This window comes from Psittacula echo (genome assembly GCF_963264785.1).
Source record: "Psittacula echo genome assembly, chromosome: 17".
Lineage (NCBI taxonomy): Eukaryota > Metazoa > Chordata > Aves > Psittaciformes > Psittacidae > Psittacula > Psittacula echo.
Window position 1 is genome coordinate 7,640,212 of NC_137753.1, and position 21,406 is coordinate 7,661,617.

Here is a 21,406-nt window from a genome sequence, read left to right on the forward strand (position 1 = left end):
CTCAATGCTGTTGGAGGCCGACTTCGCTTCCTGCGTTTAGGACTTGGAGGTGGCACTGCGGCACCTTCTCTCCTTTCATGCACTGGATGTCCCAAGCCCCTTGGCATCTCGGTAACGTCCCTGTCACTCTTTCTCTTTCCACAGGCCTGCAAAGTGCAGAGCAACCCTGGATTGCCTTCCCTGGCTCGGTGCGGGTCCCCAGCATGCCCTCTCTTGGTCTCGCCTCACCCACCATTGAGGAACCTGCCGCTAGGGGTAAGCCAAATCCCCCCCTCTCCCCCCACATCTTTGCACCTTTTTGTAGAGTTGTCTTTCCTCCCTAACGCCCGCTGTTGATAAAGAACCACTGGCAGAAAACTTTACAAAAAGGTGCAACCTTGTTTAAAAGCAAACCGAAACCAGACTTGCATTGTACCCCTCTAGGCAGTCTTCAGTGGTGGGTGGGACATCACCAGCTGAGGGCATGCTGGGACGTTGGCCTGAGCGGGATCCGCGAGGGGTCTGCACTTTGCAGACCTGTGGAAAGGGGGAGACAAGGTAAGTCCCGCTTACCCCGTTCATTTGGAGCATTCAGCCCATAACATACATCCTACATCTGCGCCTTCCCGGAGTTGAGCCTTCCTTTGCGTTTCTGTCGTGGAGGGTGTGAAGGTGATGCGATTCCACCAGCCCTGTGGCGGTGGTTGTTAGGGGACGAGAGGGGTTTCAGCCCTGAGCAAAACCAGACCTTGCCTTCTCGTGAAGCATGGCGAACCCCTGCGTGTACGCTGCCTGTCCACTCGGTCATCCCACCTCTGCACAGGCCATGCCCATAAACCATTAAACCCACTGCCTATCGCTCGCCCTCGAGGTGATGTCAAGCAGCTCAGCGCTAACCAGCTTTTGGCACCTTGAGAATCTTCTGTTTTGCTTCCTTGGCTTTGTCTTCATTTCCTTCTTTTTTGCTTAAACGTGTTGTATGACTGTGTTTAGAACTAACAAATGTCGCATCAGCCACACGGGGTGGAGCTACACAGCAAGAGTGGAGTTCATAAACGCTTCGTGGTGTGGACAAGGAGTTAGAGGAGTGCAGTGGGCAGTAAGTTCAAACACAGAGGAGCAGGGCTGGAGAGGACCCGTGGGCCCCACGCACGGAGGCAGGATGGGGTGATGCGATCTCGAGTCACCTCAATGCCTATGCTTCCTTGGGAGGCAAAGTCACTCCTAGCATCCAAGCTCAATTTCCCCTTCTCCATTTGAAGCCTGTTGCAGAGGGAGAAGCAGTTCTTTCACTTCTTGGATGGTTTTCAAAGTGTTACCATGACTCGTGGCCTGAGAGTGGAAGTGGACCTTGAGGGAGAGCAATGGGTCGTGCTGTGTTGCTGTGAGTTTTAGGCTCCTCTGCAGGAGGCTTGTCCCTCTTACTTCCTGCTTTCCTTTTTTCCTCCCTCTTCATCCAGAGGACAGGTAATCCAGATGGATGCAGGAACATCTGGTGATCGTTTCTGTGTGCCTTTGGTGGAAAATACTATTTCAGGGCAAGCTGTAGCCCTGTAACCGCAGGGGGTGCAGACCCGTTGTTATTTACTTGGGCTGGGTTACAAAAGGGAAGCACCCCTTTAACTTGCTGCCTTGTAAATCTGGAACCAAAAAAAAACCCAGATTATTTTCTGGTTTAAGTTTGATCCGTGTATGATTTTATTGCATGTTCAAAGGAGGCTCCTGTTCGCTGCTTTTAAAGCCTAATCCAGCAGTTTGAACCGAGTTTATTCACAGATATTGAAAGAATACAATCCTAAAGGAAGTCTGTGTTCTGGGAGTGCAGTTGAAGATCTGGTCTTAAAGGCAGCCAGATTTGAGGAGGCTGTGACATGCTGCACAAGGAGATGCACGAGTGCTCCTTGGAATACTCTGCTTTAGGAATAGCAACCTCCCTCAGGGAGGCATGTTTGCTCTACAAGCTGAGGCTTTGGCTTTCCTGGGCCCATATCCCAGGAAGCTCCGTGTCCTTGCGGCTCTGTCCTCGCGTGCTGCAACCCGGCTGCGGTGGGAAGGTCCTGCAGAGCGGAGCTGCCTCTTGCAGGAGGGATGGGGCAGCTGCAGGTTCCCTCTCGTTGGCTTTGCCCATGTTCCGGGGGGAAACGAGCCCAAACACTTGGATTTCAGGGCTCGCTGCCAGCCTGGCTCTGGTTCCCAAGCTGCCTGTGGGCCAGGAGCTGTGTGCTGAGGTCTAACACGCGTGGCTGAAGCCAGCCGCTTTGCTGTTGCGTTATTGTCTGGTTTTCCAGCTGGAGGGAAGTTTCTGCTTTCCACAGCCGTACGTTTGTGGCGTGGGTAGAACTTGGGCAGCAGAACTGTGTGTGAAATGGCATAAAACCAGAGGTGCGTGTCTCAGCATCCAAAGCGGGCTTCATTGCATCGTGCTGGTGTTGAGCAAGGGCTCTCAACACCAACTGTCAAGCTGGTGGGAGCAGAGAGGATTGGTACCTGGTGCAGGAAGGTTCTAACACCCAGAAGCATCATGAAGACTCCCTCGTTCTTGCTGTGCTGTTCTACCGTTGGTTCCTCATGAGTGATGGACTCACACGGATGCATTACAGTTATAGCTTGCACCCAGAAGGGTTTGAAGGATGTGATGGGTTATTTCTGTGCATGCTGCTGGGATCTGGACTAAGATCTTGGTATGTGGTGGGGCAGCGTGGTGACACACACCGTGCCACCCTCTTCCATGCATCATGCACAGCGTGAGGTGGTTGTCTTTTGACAACATCTTACTCTGTTGCTGTTATCCCATAATGAAGCTCAAACAAGAGCTCCAGCAGTGGTGATGATTGTGTTTGCATTCACCCACAGCACACCTTGACATTGTCAAAGCCAAGCAGTTCACATTGCAGATACAAGCTTCTGTCTTTAAGGAGGATTTTGGCTTTTAATAGTGCAAAACCAGGTTTGGGGCAGATATATCACATAAGAGGCATCAGCGAAGAGCAGTTTCCTCCTGTATTCAGTCAACCTGAATAGCTGAACTGGTCTTGCCTCTCTGATGCTTGTTGCATCCCTTTGTAGAGCAAAGAAAGGTTTTTAATGGCCCATCCTTCACGTGGAGGTTGCCCACTGCCCCCTGAGGAGATGAAGGACTTGTGTGGAAAGTAACAGGGTTTGATAATGGACTTTTGTTGCTGCACTGATTTTTACTTTGAGGTTGGTCATTTCTAATGAATGAGCTCAGGAGTACGAAAAAGCAAGGGGGAGGAATAACCTGACAGCATTGGTGACCTTTCATCCTTAATCAGAAGCTCTCAGTGATGAAGAGGGAGTTTGGGGGTGGCTTGTGCCCTGGCACTTGTACAGCGGATGAAATATCCCCAGTTTTGGCAGGGTTTGTACCTGATTTGACTGGGAGGAGCATCCTGTTGTACAGGATTGCAGAGAGGTGCTGGATGCTGTTTCAGACAAAGTACCATGTGTCCCTTTCTTGTGTGAAACTACAAAGGATTTGACCCACCTCTGTTGGGATCCGTGTTCCTCCAGTGCAGGAGCTGCACTGATGCTCCTTTCAGTGTGGTTTGTGTCGATCCTGTCTCAAAATGGCTTTGTTTGAGCAACCTCCAGGAAGACTTCTGATTTTCAGCAGGGCTGCTGGTTGATCTTCATCTAATCGCTTGGGATGTTTGAAATACACCTGTAAGGACTTAGTAATCCTTAAATACACCTTTGCTGGGATGTCGCAGTTACGCAGTTTCTGTCTTTCAAGAGGCTGCTTTGGTCACTTGGGTTCACTTCTGCTGAAGCAGCATCCGGAGCATCGCCAGTGTGTGTAGGCCATGGTCATCCCATGTCTGCTTTGGGGAAAAGTTGCCTGAGGGAAGCATGTTTGGTATCCTCATGTTCCCTCTGGCCAACTGGAGCAGTGTGTTGGGTCAGAGGGAGTCCTCAGAGCCCAAGGAGGAGTTGCTGACTGTCGGCGTTGGCGTGTGCCCTGGAGTGTGTTATGGAGATGGGAGCTTAAAAGGGGATATAACAAGGAATGTTTTTGTCCTAGTTGTTGAATGTTGGACCGAGGAGATCGCAGCCAGGCCAGAGGAGAGAGCCCAGGAAGATCATCACTGTGTGTGTGAAGGAGGATGTGCACCTGAAGAAGGCAGAGAACGCCTGGAAGCCGAGCCTGAAGAGAGAAAACCAAACTGAGGACCCAGAGAATGTCAAAACCCAGGTGAGAGCGTTGGAGAGCGCTTTGGGAGCACAGCGGGGTGTGACAGAGGGAGGATGGGGCTTTGCTTTCGCTGTTGTGTAAGACCATGAGAAAGGACAATGAATTCCAGTTTGATCCACAGCTTTCCCCTACCTTGATGGCTTTTTCATGTGTTTATTCTTGACCTGGAGTCCAAATGGCAACCATGTCTGTTAAGGGACTCTCAGTAGGGAACACCGGGCAACCTGCTACCTCCTCCAGGACTGATTTTCTATTGCTGCTTTACTGGACTGTTCCTGTCTCCATTCTAAAGCAAACAGCCTCAACCTTCCAGCACAGAACTTGCTTTTAGAATCATAGAATAGTTAGGGTTGGAAAGGACCTTAAGATCATCCAGTTCCAACCCCACTGCCATGGGCAGGGACACCTCACACTAAACCATGGCACCCAAGGCCTCATCCAACCTGGCCTTGAACACCACCAAGGATGGAGCATTCACAACCTCCCTGGGCAACCCATTCCAGTGCCTCACCACCCTCTCAGTGAAGAATTTCTTCCTTAGATCCAATCTAAACTTCCCCTGTTTCAGTTTGAACCCGTTACCCCTTGTCCTGTCACTACAGTCCCTGATGAAGAGTCCATCCCCAGCATCCTTGTAGGCCCCCTTCAGATACTGGAAGCTGCTCTGAGGTCTCCACGCAGCCTTCTCTTCTCCAGGCTGAACAGCCCCAACTTTCTCAGCCTATCTTCATATTTTCATCCCCTTTTACACTCAGCAAGACTGAGGTTCCTTCAGCTCCTCCTGCCCAGCCCAACAGTGCGTCTCTGTGTCTGTCTGCCCCTCCTCTGCTCCATGGGGCAGCCGCTCTGGGCAGAGGTATTTGCCTGGTGGTCAGATTGTAGTTTGAAGGCTAAGTTGGGATAGTCTTGAAGGACACAGGAATTCTGTTCTCGGGGTTAACAGCAGCGTTGTTGACCTCGTGGTCATTCTGGGTAGGGAAAAAGGTGCCTTGAAGTAGGTACAGAAGTCACTAATCTCTGGTTGAGGGAGGAAGCCACTCCCTGTTCTCTTGACTAAACTGCTATCAAGAAGACACTTTCACTGGGTGGGAGCAAGGGCCTTGTGCCTCTGTCACACCTGAAACAAAAAGCACTTGAGCATTCCCAAAAATCCTGCCCACAGCCGTGGTCTTTGGTAGCTGAGTCAGAACTGAGGCTGGATTGTGTCTAACTTCCTAGAAGTTCCCACATCTCCATTCACCTCTAAGCTGCATCCCCGCTCGTTTCTGAGAGGTGTCTGATTCAGACTTGAACTCACAGTTTTTTCTGTCCTTCAGGAGCTGTTCCGCAAGGTACGAAGCATCTTGAACAAGCTGACACCCCAGATGTTCAACCAGCTCATGAAGCAAGTGACAGACCTGACGGTAGACACAGAGGAGAGGCTGAAAGGAGTCATCGACCTGGTCTTCGAGAAGGCCATCGATGAACCAAGCTTCTCAGTGGCGTATGCCAACATGTGCAGGTGTCTTGTAACGGTAAGAGCTGCCAGAGTCACACGGGAGGTTCCTCTGCATGGGGATGTTCTGCATGTTATCCCCATGAGCTGATGGGCAGGAGCATGAAAGTGGCAAGAGCAGGGTTAAATGTTAGTTTCTGATCACCAGTAAGGGATTTCTTCTTCGACATCCATTGGCCATGCCTGCAGGCAGAAGGCTCTGCTTGGAGTGATGTGCTGGTTGGAGCTGAGGACACTTGGCTCTGCCTGCTCACACCAGTCATATGCAATGAGCCATAGAATCTTGGAAGGAACCTGTCTAGGCCAAGCAAGACCTAGGCTCGATGGCCCAGCACTTTGTCCAGCATTGGGGAATCCACCACTTCCCTCAGGAGATTATTCCAGTGGCTGAGTGTTCTCACTGGGAGAATTCTTCTCATGTCCAGTCGGAATCTCCCCAGGAGTAACTTGTGCCCATCGCCCCTTGTCTTTTCTATGGGACTCCCAACAAAAGAGAGTCTCCAGCTTCGTTGTGGTCACTTTCAAATACTGGAATATGGGGATGAGGTCTCCCCCGAGTCTTCTTTTCCCAAGGCTGACCAAACCCAGCTCTCTCAGCCTTCCCTCACACGGTTTCCTAGTCCTTGGATCATCTTTATGGCCCTTCTCTGGACCCTTTCTGGCCTGTCCACAGGCTGCATTCGTGTTTGGAAAGTTCAGACTCTGTCTCATTTCAAAGGAGAGCTCACAGGGGCTGAGCTGAGCTCCAAAGAGCTCATTTCAGATGGTGAATTTGAATCATAGAGTCCTGGAATGGTTTGGGTTAAAGGGACCTTAAAGCTCATCCAGCTCCAACCCCTGCCACGGGCAGGGACCCCTTCCACTGGAGCAGCTTGCTCCAAGCCCTTGTGTCCAACCTGGCCTTGAACACTGCCAGGGATGGGGCAGCCACAGCTTCTCTGGGCACCCTGGGCCAGCGCCTCAGCACCCTCACAGGGAAGAGCTTCTGCCTAAGAGCTCATCTCAGTCTCCCCTCGGGCAGGTTAAAGCCATTCCCTCCTTATATTCAACCTGTATTTCCCCTGTCTCTGTACCTGGGACAAAATAACCCCCTTCTGCCCCTGATCCTTCATGGCACACAGCAAAGGAGCACAGCTCCAGAGTCTGCAGCACAGAATAAGTGTGATTGTAAGCAGTGTGTCTTTTTAAAGGATCCTGTGGATGGAAATGTAATTGTCTCCGGGCTGAGGTGGTATCAGCCAAGATATCTGAAACGTAAAGCTCCACTGGAAATCACGGCATGATGCTTTGACATCCAGAGCCCTGCAGGGTTGTGCTGCCCCATATGAAGTACATGACAAAGTGTGACAATGGATCCTAGGAAGCCTCACTCACACAAGGAGTTTAGCCCTACTTCTGCTGATGTTTTCCTTCCTTGTCCTCCAGCTGAAGGTGCCCATGGCAGACAAACCCGGGAGCACGGTGAACTTCCGCAAGCTGCTGTTAAATCGCTGCCAGAAGGAGTTTGAAAAGGACAAGGCTGACGACGATGTCTTTGAAAAGAAGCAGAAGGAACTGGAAGCTGCAACCACTGTAAGTAGTGTTCTCCCTCTTAAATTGTCAAGAGCTCCCTCTGAGCGTGGTCTCTTTTGAAGATGGAGTTGGTGTGGGGAGAGTTCGGGAGTCCAGAGTTTTGTTTCTGTCCCTGTGGCTGAGCCTAATAAAACCCGTTTGATCAGTGGGTTTAGAGCAGCCTCTTTTGGGGTTTAGGAGGAAAAGGGTAAACAGGGACAGCGACAACTGTAATAAACATAAAACTGGACCTTGGAGGAGTTCTGTGCTCTGTGGACGTGGGTTTTTAGAGCTATTTTTCTGTTACACAGCCAGAGGAGAAGACGCGGCTCCATGACGAGCTGGAGGAGGCCAAGGACAAAGCCCGACGGAGATCCATTGGGAATATAAAATTCATTGGCGAGCTTTTCAAACTGAAGATGCTGACGGAGGCCATCATGCATGACTGCGTGGTGAAGCTGCTGAAGAACCATGACGAGGAGTCCCTCGAGTGCCTTTGCCGCCTCCTGACCACCATTGGCAAGGACCTGGACTTTGAGAAGGCAAAGGTAGGGCAGGATCAGGAGTGGGAGATGAGGCCTCGTGGGCAGGGATGGAAACATGGGTGGGGGGTGGGTTTATTTGAGTGTTTATTTGGTTTTCCTTCAGGAATGGCATGAGGAAGTCATCTGCCCTTGTGTGGATGTTTCATCATGACCTGGCCCCGCTCCCTTGTCTTGTAATGTTCTGGAGTGTTTTCAGCCATGTTCTCCGGTTGTTGTTTCCAAATATTTCATCCAAACACTTTGTTTGTTGTTTCTTTGCCATTGAAGGTTTATGTTACCTACAAAATGTACCACTTGAATGTATTTCTAGGGTTAAATCTAAAAAACCCTCATTAACTGGCCTGCCCCCCATCCCTCCCTGCATCCTGGTGGCTGCATCATTTTGTGTCACCGTCATTCCAGAGTGAAGCAACCGCAGTGCTCCATCCTGCTCCTTCCCATTTTCCAGCAAACATCTATGTAGCACCGAGCATTACACACTCGATGAGCTCCTTCTGGCACAATCTGCTTCTCCTTCCCCAGAGCCAGGCTTGGGATGAAACAGTGCTCAGGGGTTTTGCCAGGAATCAGTCGGACTCAGCTCGGAAGCAAATGGAGCTGTAATTGTTTTCAGCTGCTTGAGAAGGGAGTTCCCTAACAGGGCTCTGGATTGCAGGGATCACAGTAGATCAGTCCTGATCCTTATGGGGAAACAGCTTCCCAAACTGTTCTGTGTTATCACCACACCAGTGCAGTTTACCACTGATCCCCAGCTGAACACGGGGTTAACACAGCAGCATGCCCGTCACTGATGCAGGTTTGAAAGTGCCGGGAGCAGGGTTCAATTTCTGTACGTGCTTTGGTAAGAAAACAGGATCTGGCTTCTGAGCAGTAGCTGAGGTTGTGCTGGATGGCTCCTGGGTGCTGGTTTGGTCTTTGAGAGCATGGAAACATGGTAAAAGCCAACATTTTGGTGCACTGGCCCCTTCTGCAACCTGGAGCCGTGGCACCGCATGGCACAGCAGGTGCAGGCAGGGAAGGGCTGGCAGATGTCGAGTTGTCCCTGTCCTGTCTTTGCGATTTCTTATTCCTATCAAGTGATAATCCATTGTTTATATCCTATTAGTGGGGTAGATGTTTTATTACACATCTTTATTGAAGCTGACGAGGTAGTGAGCGCTATGATTAAAGCTGCTGGACAAAGTCCATGTTAAATATTTTCCCCCTCATTCCTAACTTTGGAAACATTTGCTCTCGAGCTGAAACTTTTCAAAGGCAAGGCCAGAACCCAATTTTAAGAGGGTTTTTCTTGCTGGTTTGAGTGTAAGGGAAAGGGTTTGGCTGCTTTTAGTGAGGGAGTGGGAAACACTTTATAAAACCACCCTGAAACTTCGCTTGAAACAGCCGGAGCCCCATTTGGGGGGGAAAAGGCTTTTTGGAGCCTGGCAGGTTAAATTTAGACCTACTGAAGGCTTCTCTAAGGATACCAGTTGATGTCTTAATGTGAACCCTTTTGGATTCCGTCACATCGTGACTTCTTGGATGAGACGGAGCTCGTGGGATTTCACACTAGAGCTGAGCCCGTTCAACAGGTTCCTGGTAGAGAGCAGCTTCTGCCGCAACTTCTCTTGCCTGACCCCAGCTGAGCCAGTTCGGGGAGGCAGCACGTTGGGATGATGCCTGCAGAGTCAGCTTCGTGCCTCTTAGCTTCCTGAGCCACTTCTTCTCAGGCTGAGGTAAAGCAGGACTCCCCTTTTTGGCAGCAGGTACCCAGCACATCTCAGCTGCACTGTGAGAACAGCCACATTGGATGGCAGGTTCGTCATATACAAAGCTCCCCATGACCCGGCTTCAGTGAGAGCTTGAGCCCAGAACCCCCCCCTGTGCTGGGCTGCACCCCCAGAGTGTGAGCAGCAGCTCAGGGAGGGGATCCTGCCCCTCTGTTGTGCTCTGGGGAGACCCCCCCTGCAGCCCTGATCCAGCTCTGGGGCAGCAGCACAAGAGGGACGTGGAGCTGCTGGAGCGAGGCCAGAGGAGGCCATGGAGATGCTGCGAGGGCTGGAGCAGCTCTGCTCTGGAGCCAGGCTGAGAGAGCTGGGCTGGGGCAGCCTGGACAAGAGAAGGCTCCTGAAGGGGAGACCTTAGAGCAGCTCCAGCGCCTAAAGGGGCTGTAGGAAACCTGGAGAGGGGCTTGGGACAAGGGCCTGTAGGGCCAGGCCAAGGGGAATGGCTTGAACCTGCCCGAGGGGAGACTGAGATGAGCTCTTAGGCAGAAGCTCTTCCCTGTGAGGGTGCTGAGGCGCTGGCCCAGGGTGCCCAGAGAAGCTGTGGCTGCCCCATCCCTGGCAGTGTTCAAGGCCAGGTTGGACACAGGGGCTTGGAGCAAGCTGCTCCAGTGGAAGGGGTCCCTGCCCGTGGCAGGGGTTGGAGCTGGAGGAGCTTTAAGGTCCCTTCCAACCCAAACCATTCCATGATTCTGTGCAGAGAGTGTAGATTATTTGAGTAATTAAATACACAGGGAAAGCAGGTGCCAAATGAAGAAGGTGCCCATTTCTTCATGTTGCACATCCTGCACTGTGCACACTCAAATGCAACCTGGGGTAACAGACAAGACTCAACCCTCACTTCTCCAGGGAGCAGCTCCGTGTCCCCATATGTGTTTTTCTGGCACAGAAATGCAGAACCTGCTCACTCCCCCCTGAGGGAGTGTTTCAGTTTGTCTTCCAAGACTCACTGCTGCTGCTGCTGTTCCTCTTGTGCAGCCTCGCATGGACCAGTATTTCAATCAGATGGAGAAGATTGTGAAAGAGAGGAAAACGTCTTCAAGGATTCGGTTCATGCTTCAGGATGTGATAGACCTTAGGCTGGTAGGTACCAAGTCAAGTAAGTAAAAGAGCATGTTCCTTTTCGTGTCCAGGCTGGAAGAGCTCTCCTGCAAGAGCAGGGATTTACAGTATTTACAGCAGCAGTGGGGGTGTTAAGGGGGGAGATCCGACCCCTTATCCTAAAAGTCTGCCTGATTAAAGACAAGAAATCTCTCATTTTGCCAGCGTTGGTAGAGGGGTAAACTGCTTGTGTCGGGTGCTTTGGTTCTGCTCCATTTTAGACACATGCCCACGCTGGCTTCCCCTGCTGCTGGTGCAGCCCTGTGGCAGCAGCCACCCCTGAGCTCCTGTCGCAGGAGAGGTTTTGGGTGGGTTTCCCCCACAGCATCCCTTGTGCTTCTCTGTGTCAGTCACATTGCTTCGCTGCCTTCGATTCCATGTGCTCTGGGTGTAGCTGTTCCCTGCCAGCACTTGTGCTCATGGGGCTGAATCACGCTGAGACGCGTCCCCCACAAGGGAGGGGGTGGTTGGTGTGGCTGGAAAAGTGGTGAGGGCTCTTTCCCAAGGCAGTGTGGCTCTCCTTGGAAGCTGGTCCTATGTTGCTGGCACCAGGCATCTGCTAGCTGTCTCCTGGCCGCATTGTGCAGACAGAAACAAACGGAATCTGCTCTGTCAGGATGTGACAATGGCGGGTCCACACTAAACTCCATAAATCAATAATACCATGGGGTAGACATTGGCACCCCCAGTGCAGATGGGGATTTGTCAATGTTTAGGGACTGTAGTGATAGGTCAAGGGGTAACAGGTTAAAACTTACATAGGGGAAGTTTAGATTGGATCTAAGGAAGAAATTCTTTACTGAGAGGGTGGTGAGGCACTGGAATGGGTTGCCCAGGGAGGTTGTGAATGCTCCATCCCTGGCAGTGTTCAAGGCTGGGTTGGACAGAGCCTTGGGTGCCATGGTTTAGTGTGAGCTGTCCCTGCCCATGGCAGGGGGGGTTTGCAACTGGATGAGCTGAAGGTCCTTTCCAACCCAAACCATTCTATGATTCTATGTTGTCTTCAAGCCATGGATTTGAACGTGGCCAAGGTGTTAAAGCTGGAGTCTCGTGCCATGGAGGATGTCTCTGCACCACGCAGTTGAGGATGTGACTGCAGGTTTCACAGACCAGTACCTGTAATGTCACCCCTGTAGGTGTGACAGCAGCTTTAGCCACAAGACAGCGCTTGACTCAAGCCCCGGGTGGGTTTTACTCATACCTCAAGCAGCTGCTTTGAAGCTGGTTTGGGCTTTTGTGGAAGCTGAAGTCACCGTTTTGACTGCAGGAGGCACAGAGGTAGTTATCACAAAAGCTGTAATGAGGTTGTAGCAAGATCAAGGGACAGTCAGGTTAACTGGGGATAGATGGATCTGTGCAGTGTATGGTCAGGTAGGCACATCAAGCATAGGAAGTGCTTTGTGGAGGGACAGCTCCACCTCTCTCTGCAGGATTCCTGTCTCAGCCATCACGATCCAGGAGTGGCAGGGCACCATCTCCAGATAAAACGCAGTCACTTCTCGCTGCTTTATTTTAGAGCTTCATTTTTTTATCTTGAGCTTGAAGGAAGGGCTTCAGCAAATAGTGTCAGTAATAGAGAGTGACAGCAGCGTCCCTCTGGTCCTTCTCTTTCCTCTGATCCTTGAAAGATGGGAATGGCTGGGAATGTGCAGGATGCTGGGGGTTAACTCATTCATGCCTCTGCAGAGTCAGGTCTTCACTGCAGCCTCCACTCTCCACCAAAACACCTACCACAATGTACATACTCCAGTGTACGTACCACAGTGTACGTACCATGGCGCACATACCAGAGCACGTAGCTTTGACCTGTGGTGCTGGGATAACCACATTCACAATGTGGCCCCCATCCCTCATGAGCTGCCTCTCCAAGAGGTGACAGGGGTGGGAGGGTGATGCCTCACTGGCAGTGTAAAACCCCCTGTTCATGATGCTCCCCTGGAGGTGTCTCTGAGCACGTGTTTGCTTCTCCCCCAGTGCAATTGGGTGTCCCGGAGAGCAGACCAGGGCCCCAAGACCATCGAGCAGATTCATAAAGAAGCCAAGATTGAAGAGCAGGAGGAGCAGAGGAAGGTCCAACAACTCATGACCAAAGAGAAGAGAAGGCCAGGTAAGTACAAGCCAAGCTGGCTGCTCCTTTCACTCGTTTCCCATCCAGTGGCCACAGAGGGAATCCCACGTAACAGAAACAAATCTGGTTTCTTTTCATTAGCGTGTAAAGGGAAGGGAATTGAGGCCGGATTATGGCTGAGGCTGGGGAAGGAACAGACTTGCCATGGACCAGCTGTGTGCGTTTGCCAGGGGGCAAATCCCTTGGGTAAAAAATAAACAATCACAGGCCAATAGTGCTGCAGTTTCTCCTTCATGCAGACCATGTTTGATGTGGTGTCAGGCTGCCAGGAACCTGTTATAACAAGTTAGGACGCAGGAGCCAGGTTTGCCATCCATTCTTGCATACAGCAGAATGCAATTGCAAGAGAATAGCATCTAATTCCTAGAGTAACCGTGTTGTCTTTAACTGGTAAAGTTGTGAGCTGTTAACTCAGCAGTTGAAAGTGGTGTGGCATTACCTTAAATTGCCGCCAGCCCTCGAGGCTGGCGCTACCTGCAGGGGAATGGGGGGGATTAGGCTTTAATTACCCTAACGCTGACATCAGAAGAAGGGAGGAACTCAGGACTGCCTCAGGGATTCTGTGTCTGCGCCAGCCCAGCGCTGCTGAAACCTGTGCAACAAGTGGGGTTGGGGTTGGGTTAGCAAAGGCTTGTGGTCTGCTCCTTTGGTGAGCTTGTGAATGCACCACGTGCAACCACATTCAGATCACAGAAACAGACACTGAGAAACCTGACCAGGAAGAATCACAAGCAAAACCAGCCCTTGAAAACAGTGAGATCTTTTTCTGTCAAAGCTGGTTTCTAATAACAAAGTCAGGCAAGGTGGCTACATCATCTTACTCTGAAGAAACACTCCCAAAAGACATGATTTCTGCACGGAATTGTGCTGGGGCTGAGCAGAATCGTGCCATCTCCTTCTCCTCCTGCTGAACCTGGAGGTGATGGCCCTTGTCCTCCCGGGCACTGCTGGAGCCACGGGGATGAGCTCAGGGTGGTTGTGTTTGTTATCTGTCAGGTGTCCAGCGGGTCGATGAAGGCGGTTGGAACACTGTGCAGGGGGCAAAGAACAGCAGAGTGCTGGACCCCACCAAGTTCCTTAAAATCACCAAGGTAGGTGCCAGCACGAGACTCATTCAGAGCAACAAACATGCCAAGGGCTTGTTTTACTGTGTGTGTCTGGCTAGAAAGGACCGACATGGTGTTTACAGGTTAGAACTTGGTTTTGAGGATGTTTTGTATCTCTGGAGTTAATACTGTGCCTAAATAAAGCACAGAGGAAGAGAGTTACCTTCAGAGTGTTTGCTGTGAGGGAAAGGAGCACACACACACCTTTTCTCAGGTTCTTGGCATACTTTTGGTGACCCAGAAGTTCTCTTCGTTGGTAAATCTGTGTTTTATTAAATGATTAAAGAGAACATGAGTTTGGGGTATTACGAGTGATGATGCATGTGATGATGCAGCACATCACATGGCTGATGCAGGAGGGGTCTCGAACACCTGTGTGGCAGAAACCCTTTGCTGTCTCAAGTTCTCAAGGCCCTGTTCTGACACTGCTACTTAGCAGAATGAGGGTGCCACATCCAGCCTGAAAACACGGTGTTCCTGACATGTCACCAGTGGCAGTGCTCCAGGCTTGACACGTTCAAGCAGTACAAGAAGAGCTGTGTCCGCCTTTATGGTGTTCCTGGACTTGTGTGTGGCACAGTTGCAACCCACAGTATGTGATAAACCTTCACACCCATCCTCCAGACAAGCATCTCCCAGTGTTTTTGCCATCAGAAAGGTACTTTGGGAACCTTTATTTCAGGCTGCAGGTCAGGCAGGCTTGGAGGTGTCTTTTTTTGATGAGCATCAGAGCAGCTTTGGCTGTTCTCGCCAAGAACTCAGGCCTTCCCACAAAACAGGGTGATTCCTAGACATTCCCTCTTCCAATTAACGTCACTCTCCCTGAGTTTTCCTCTCAGTGCCTGGATGCTCGGAGAGCTGTAAAGCAGAACCGGGACAGGCTGCAGCCCTTCTGCAGATCAGACTCGGTTTGTTCCTTGTGAGAGTCATAAAACCAGCTCCAAAACTGAATTAGCAGGAGGGATTCAGGCTCCTTCTGTCGGGGCTTACAGCTCATCTGGGCAAAGCCCTTCTGCTCCTTTTAGTCCAGCTCAGTACAAGCAGAGCTAGCTCCACAGCAGTTGGGTTGTCAGAGGAGAAGGGAGCTCATACAAAGGGATCTGTGGGGTCACAACCTCCTTGTCAATACATTCACCTACAGAGCATTGTAAAACCAATGTTCTCTTCCTGTTGAACACTCTTTCCCCTCCAGGTTCTGCAGCCTACTGTCATTCTTCACCCTCTGAATTCTGTTTGTCACTGTGCAGATTCCCCCCAAAGCCGTGGCTGGTGGTGGAGCAGGCAGCAGAACCATTTAATTTGTCACCAACAAACTGAACATCATCCCAGGGCTGAAGTCCTGTGCTTTTTCCTCCTTACCAGACTTCAGACTTCCCAATAAAAAGAAGCTCCTGGTCACTGGGAATGTCTTCCAGTGGCACTGTGGAAAGGCTGTGATCCCTTTGTTGCCTGTGTCCTCTGTCTTTGGGTAGGGTTTGGTCTCCCAACATGACTCCAAGTTTGGTAATAAATTTCCCCCCTCTGGAACCCAGTAACAGACTTTATACTCAGCTTGAGGGTGGCAGGGTGGGAGGCCAGGTTTAACGCTTGGCCTTTCATCTACTTGGAAGATGCTCGTAGCGCTGAGCCAACAACCCTTGGGGTATGACACATGGCCTGTTCATTTAAGTCCTTTAAGTTTCATTCCTTCTGCTCTTTCTTTGTCTACATTGGAAGATCTGGAGAACCTTTCTTGGTTATATTTTACCACACACTGATGGGATGTGCTGCAATGCTGCCTTTCACAGGACACCAGAAAGGGATAAATCACAGAACCATAGAATGGCCAGGGTTGGAAAGAACCTTGAGATCATCAGCACTGCAAAGGGGGAGAGAAATCCAATGGAGGTGTTCAGTGGAAGGATATTTGTGACTACTTAGCATGGTCTGTGCTTCTCATTGCCAGATTGGATGGGGCTTGGAGCAAGCTGCTCTAGTGGAAGGTGTCCCTGCCTGTGGCAGGGGTTGGAACTGGAGGAGCTTTAAGGTCCCTTCCAACACAAACCACTCTGGGAGTCTATGATTGGTTCCAAACCCATGTTAAAGTATTTTGGTATTCACAAGACAGGGATTGTTGCCAAAACCATGCCCATTTGTAGTGAAGTTGTACGATGAGCCTGGTAACGGGGTGTCTTGATGTGTTTTACAGCCCACAATAGATGAGAAGATTCAGCTTGTGCCTAAAGCCCAGCTGGGCAGCTGGGGAAAGGGCAGCAGTGGTGGAGCGAAGGCAAGCGAGATGGGTGAGTCCGATGGGCCCGCGCCCTCCCTGGTGCTACCAGCCACCCTGCCAGGGGTGGACTTGGGTGGGAATGCCCATCTCTATGTGTGACTGCCTGACAAGGGGGTGGAGGCAGGGCAGGACCAGCCTTTTCTCTTCAATTCTCCCCCCATCACTCCAAAACCAGCTATTGCTTAAATGATGTTGTGATGCCAAGGTGTGAACGGCTGCTGACCTTGTCGTTGCTCTTTGTGTTGTCTTTACAACCTCCCAGACTCCTTACGACCAAGTGCCACGAATTTGAACAGGTTTTCTGCACTGCAGCCTCCAGTGTCATCTGTATCTGCCTCATCTCCATCTTCAGAACTAGATTCTCGCAGGGCCTTAACTAGGTAAGTGTCAGCCCAGCAATGACTTCCCCATCTGCTGTCTGCACACTGGTGCTTTTCTCTTGCTGCTCTAGTTACCAGCACACAGAAAGAAGAGAGTTTCATTGAGTTTCCAGGAATGGCTGCTGCTTTTCTCCTTCCCACTGTGTACTTTGAGTTATCTTAAAGCATCTTATAGGAGGGACAGGTAGTATTAGTTTTTAAAGCCATCACAGTGATTGTTTTCTTTTCCCCTTTTCGGTCGCCCTTCATGTAAGGCTTCATTCACTGGTAGTTCATCACAGGTTAAAAACGCTCCAGGTAACACGGTGCAGTAAAGAGGTGTCAGCTCAGCTCAGCCAGCTTGGGGGTTTGTTTAGAAAGGAAAAACATGCCTAAAACCTTACAGAAATGAAGGAGGGCTCCTAAAATGCTCTGCCTGCATCTGACCTTTCCCAATGGCTGTGACCAAACCCACCCATGCTCCCACATCATGCAGGGCTCTCCCACCCAATCCCATCAGGGCTGCACCTGCTCCAGCCTGGAGCGTGAAACGTGTATTAACCCTCAATAATGTGTTGGCTCTAGACACAGGTTATAAATGTACAGTTCATTCACAATGTCTTTGTCCTCCCAGTGCATACAAGCTGCTGGGCTGTTTTCTTGGGTTGGTGTCTCTGATGTTTTCCCTCCTATTTCACCTTAAACTCCAACTTAGCTGGAAATTATTCCATTCTGGAATGGTTTTGCCCATCTTACTCATTAACACAGTGATTTATAGGACAGATCCTTGTGTTCTGCTGCTGGGAGCCTTCACTATTTGGAAGCTATTTTTCAATGACTGGGTGAAGCCCACACCACTCTCACCATTTAATAGTAAAACAGTGTTATAAAATCCCCCACTCCATGTATCAGAGGGGTGCTGTAAGGATGCTGTTGCTTTTCCATGTGTTCTCTGGGCTCTGCCTGTCCTCTCTGTGGGTGTTTGTGTTTGTCCATGTCTGAGACCTGAGTTTATTTTGGCTATGTTCTGTGCAACTGCAGCTGTAAAACGTTGAGACAAGAATCGTGCTGGGTTCAGGTGCAGCTCTGTGAAGCTCTCCATTGTCTTGTCCAACATCCCAGCGCTGTGAGCAGGGGTTACTCATACCACAACCTTTAAGCAGACGTGGTTTTTGTTCCGCAGTCGCGGGAGCACGGGCAGGGAGAAGAACGACAAAGCTCTGCCGCCTTCCCTCTCCCGTCCCAACACCTTCCTGCGGGGCAGCAGCAGTAAAGAGCTGCTGCTCGACAATCAGGCACAGGAGGAGCAGCGGAGGGAGATGCTGGAGACAGTGAAGCAGTTGACAGGGGGCATGGAGATGGATAGAAACAGCACAGAGGCAGAGAGGAACAAAGCCAAGGAACCTGGTAAGTGCTGTTCCGGGCTCAGGGAATCTTGCTGACTCTCTGAAAAGGCCTAAGGGAAAATGTATAAGAAAAAGTGACAGTTCTGTGCCGTGGTGTGAATGTTATTGATGGGCTGGGCCAACGGGATGAGGTTCAACAAGGCAAAGTGCCAGATCCAGCACTTGGGCCATAACAACCCCCTGCAATGCTCCAGGCTTGGGGAAGAGCGGCTGGAAACTGCTCGTGGGAAAGGAGCTGGAGGTGCTGATTGATGGAGCTGAGCATGAGCAGCTTGTGCCCAGGCAGCCAGGAAGCCCCCAGCATCCTGGCCTGGATCAGCACCAGTGCGGCAGCAGGGCCAGGGCAGGGATTGTGCCCCTGCACTGGGCACTGGTGAGGCCGCACCTCGAATCCTGTTGCTGCACCAGGGCAGGTTTAGATGGAGCTGAGGAACAATTCCTGCCCCAAAGGGTGCTCAGGCATTGGAACAGGCTGCCCAGGGCAGGGCTGCAGTCACCGTCCCTGCAAGGGTTCACACAGCGTGGAGATGAGGCCTCAGTGCCATGGGTTAGGGATGGCCTTGACAGCGCTGGGGTAAAGGTTGGACTGGATGATCCTAAAGGTCTTTTCCAGCCTCATGATTCCGTGGTTCCTTTGGCCCACAGCGATGTGTGGTCAGGCTGCAGTCGCTGTGATCTGCCTCTCCGAGGTTTGTGTCACAACTGATTCACACAGGCCTTGGCATCATCTCCTCTTATCAACTCATTCTTAGGATTCATTGGAGCCACGCAGCTGCAAGTACTAACAAACACTGTGCTGCAGCGTTGAGGGTGGTGTAACCTGTGTCACTGCTGTTGTGTCTTTGTGAGATGGTTGATTTACAGAAATACTGTGAGTTCATACAGGTGATACGTGACCAAGAAGGAAGTGAGCTGTGCTTGATGATGAGACAGGGAACACCCCTTGCTCCGGTGACTTTTCAGGATGTTGTCTCAAAATGATGCTGATTTTCCTTTTCCATTTGTGGTTTCTTACATTTTTTGTCTTTTATTTCTACCAGCCAAGCCAGAAGCTCCCCCAGCTCCAGCACAAGAAAAGCCTTCGCTATCAGAAGAGGAAATAGAGAGAAAATGCAAATCTATCATTGATGAGTTCTTGCATATTAATGATTTCAAGGTAAACAAAATGAAAACCTCACTTACAGACAGGTCTGTGGGACCAGGGTATGTTTTTCCTCCCTTGCTGCGCTCTGGGGAGACCCCCCCTGCAGCCCTGATCCAGCCCTGGGGCAGCAGCACAAGAGGGACGTGGAGCTGCTGGAGCGAGGCCAGAGGAGGCCATGGAGATGCTGCGAGGGCTGGAGCAGCTCTGCTCTGGAGCCAGGCTGAGAGAGCTGGGCTGGGGCAGCCTGGAGAAGAGAAGGCTCCTGAAGGGGAGACCTGAGAGCAGCTCCAGTGCCTAAAGGGGCTGCAGGAAACCTGGAGAGGGGCTTGGGACAAGGGCCTGTAGAGACAGGCCAAGGGGAATGGCTTGAACCTGCCAGAGGGGAGACTGAGATGAGCTCTTAGGCAGGAGCCTCTACCCTGTGAGGGTGCTGAGGCGCTGGCCCAGGGTGCCCAGAGAAGCTGTGGCTGCCCCATCCCCGGCAGTGTTCAAGGCCAGGTTGGACACAGGGGCTTGGAGCAAGCTGCTCCAGTGGAAGGGGTCCCTGCCCGTGGCAGGGGTTGGAGCTGGAGGAGCTTTAAGGTCCCTTCCAACCCAAACCAGGCTGGGATTCCGTGATTCTCTCCCAGAACAGTTCCTTTGTAAGCACCCAGCTCACACAGGTCTCACAGAAACGATGGGGTCAGGCAGCAGCAGCAGCTCCATGAGTGTTTTTAGGACAGTTGTCTCCCAAACTTGTTTTCTGCCCTGCCTGGTAACAGGAAAAATAGCCCAGTTTGTTTGCGAGTAGCAAGATGAATGTGTATGTGTCATGAATCACTGAGAGCTCCATAATAACAGCGATTTTGGAAGCAGGAAAGCTAGTGGGAAAATAAACGGAGGTTTTCCTTCAGTTATCAGAGTGTGTGCTGCTCTGGTCTGGAGGCAGATAAAGCAATGCTAAATATTGAACAAACCACTCCGGAGTATTTCTAATAAACATGGAAAATTCCTGAGCAGCTGTCAGCATCTCCGATACAGGCTGAAATGTTGGTTCCCCTGTAAATGGATTTGAACTTGTCCAGGGGCTTTGCAAGAGGTTACGTTGGCTGCAGAGCTGATTGGTTTGATCTTGTGCTGAAATGAATTTAGAAACCTGCCAATTTTGAAACAGCAGCACTGGGGAGTTCTGCTTTGGCACCATTAGAGCAGAGTTGCTGCTTCCACTTCAGAGGGCTGCCAGTTAAAATAGGAAAGAGGAATATTCTTATGGGTTGGGTTCACGTCTAATTTTCAGGAGAAATTATTAAATCCTGGTTTGGAGAGGCAAAAACCCGCACTTTGATTCTCAGTGTCCTGCAGTGTGCTGGGCTGGCAGCTTGGGCAGGAGCAGGTGGGGCTGTTGTCAAAGTTGTTCCTGGTCCTTTATGGTTTTGTGATGGACTTTAAGGCCTGACCCTTGGATGTATCTGAAGGGGGCCTACAAGGATGCCAGAGAGGGACTGTAGCGATAGGACAAGGGTTGATGGGTTCAGACTGAAACAGGGGAAGTTCAGGTTGCAGATAAGGCAGAAGCTCTTCCCTGTGAGGGTGCTGAGGCGCTGGCACAGGGTGCCCAGAGAAGCTGTGGCTGCCCCATCCCTGGCAGTGTTCAAGGCCAGGTTGGACACAGGGGCTTGGAGCAAGCTGCTCCAGTGGAAGGGGTCCCTGCCCGTGGCAGGGGTTGGAGCTGGAGGAGCTTTAAGGTCCCTTCCAACACAAACGTGTCTGGTCTGGGATTCTGTGTCCAGGGCAAAGGGGCTGCTTTGGTTTCTCCACTTGCAAATACAATGACATATTTTCATGGCTGGCTGGGAATCAAGGTGAATTGTATTAGACAAGTGATGTCTGGTTGAAAAACGTACATCAGATTGAGGTGGCTTGTTTGCATTAGGGGGTTACATGGTAACTGTAAATGCTTAACATGCTTCAAACGCAGCCTGCGACAAAGGTTCTGACTAATTCAGCTTAAGCTCGCATTAATAAGGCCATAAATGGGTGTATTGGTGTTGTACATCACAGAGGAATGACTGTTTCTCAGGAGTTCAGCATTCTGTGTTTAAACTGTCTGTAAGTAAAACCACTGAGCTGTCTGCCAGTGCCTGGTGACAGCAGGGTCACCCAGCAGCACATTCACTTCTGTCCTGGAGACACCGGGATCCAGCAGGCACATCTGATGGAAGAGCTCTGAAAGGAGCACGTGGTCAAGGGCCACTGGGCTTGTGACATGCAGAAAAAGCCACTCAGGGCCTGCAGAAATGCACCTGGGGCTGCTAGGTCTTGATAACTAAAGGCATAACCCAAGACAAAGAGCAGATGTCTTTGG

At 51.0% G+C, this 21,406-nt stretch overlaps 1 protein-coding gene across 17 annotated transcripts in view; it reads left to right on the plus strand.

Moving 5' to 3' along the window:
• The window catches only part of EIF4G3 (eukaryotic translation initiation factor 4 gamma 3), a 152,616-nt gene that overhangs the window by 118,402 nt on the left and 12,808 nt on the right, over positions 1 to 21,406 (plus strand). For 11 of the 17 annotated variants that reach the window (XM_080631497.1, XM_080631482.1, XM_080631491.1 and 8 more), the window contains 12 exons: positions 145 to 255; positions 4,022 to 4,192; positions 5,509 to 5,706; positions 7,113 to 7,259; positions 7,550 to 7,786; positions 10,525 to 10,629; positions 12,622 to 12,754; positions 13,772 to 13,866; positions 16,070 to 16,163; positions 16,416 to 16,533; positions 17,696 to 17,919; positions 18,959 to 19,074. In XM_080631497.1, coding sequence (XP_080487623.1) covers positions 145 to 255; positions 4,022 to 4,192; positions 5,509 to 5,706; positions 7,113 to 7,259; positions 7,550 to 7,786; positions 10,525 to 10,629; positions 12,622 to 12,754; positions 13,772 to 13,866; positions 16,070 to 16,163; positions 16,416 to 16,533; positions 17,696 to 17,919; positions 18,959 to 19,074 — 1,749 coding nt within the window. The remainder of the gene's footprint in view (positions 1 to 144; positions 256 to 4,021; positions 4,193 to 5,508; positions 5,707 to 7,112; positions 7,260 to 7,549; positions 7,787 to 10,524; positions 10,630 to 12,621; positions 12,755 to 13,771; positions 13,867 to 16,069; positions 16,164 to 16,415; positions 16,534 to 17,695; positions 17,920 to 18,958; positions 19,075 to 21,406) is intronic. The other 6 variants (XM_080631495.1, XM_080631485.1, XM_080631489.1 and 3 more) reach the window with 1 other exon arrangement.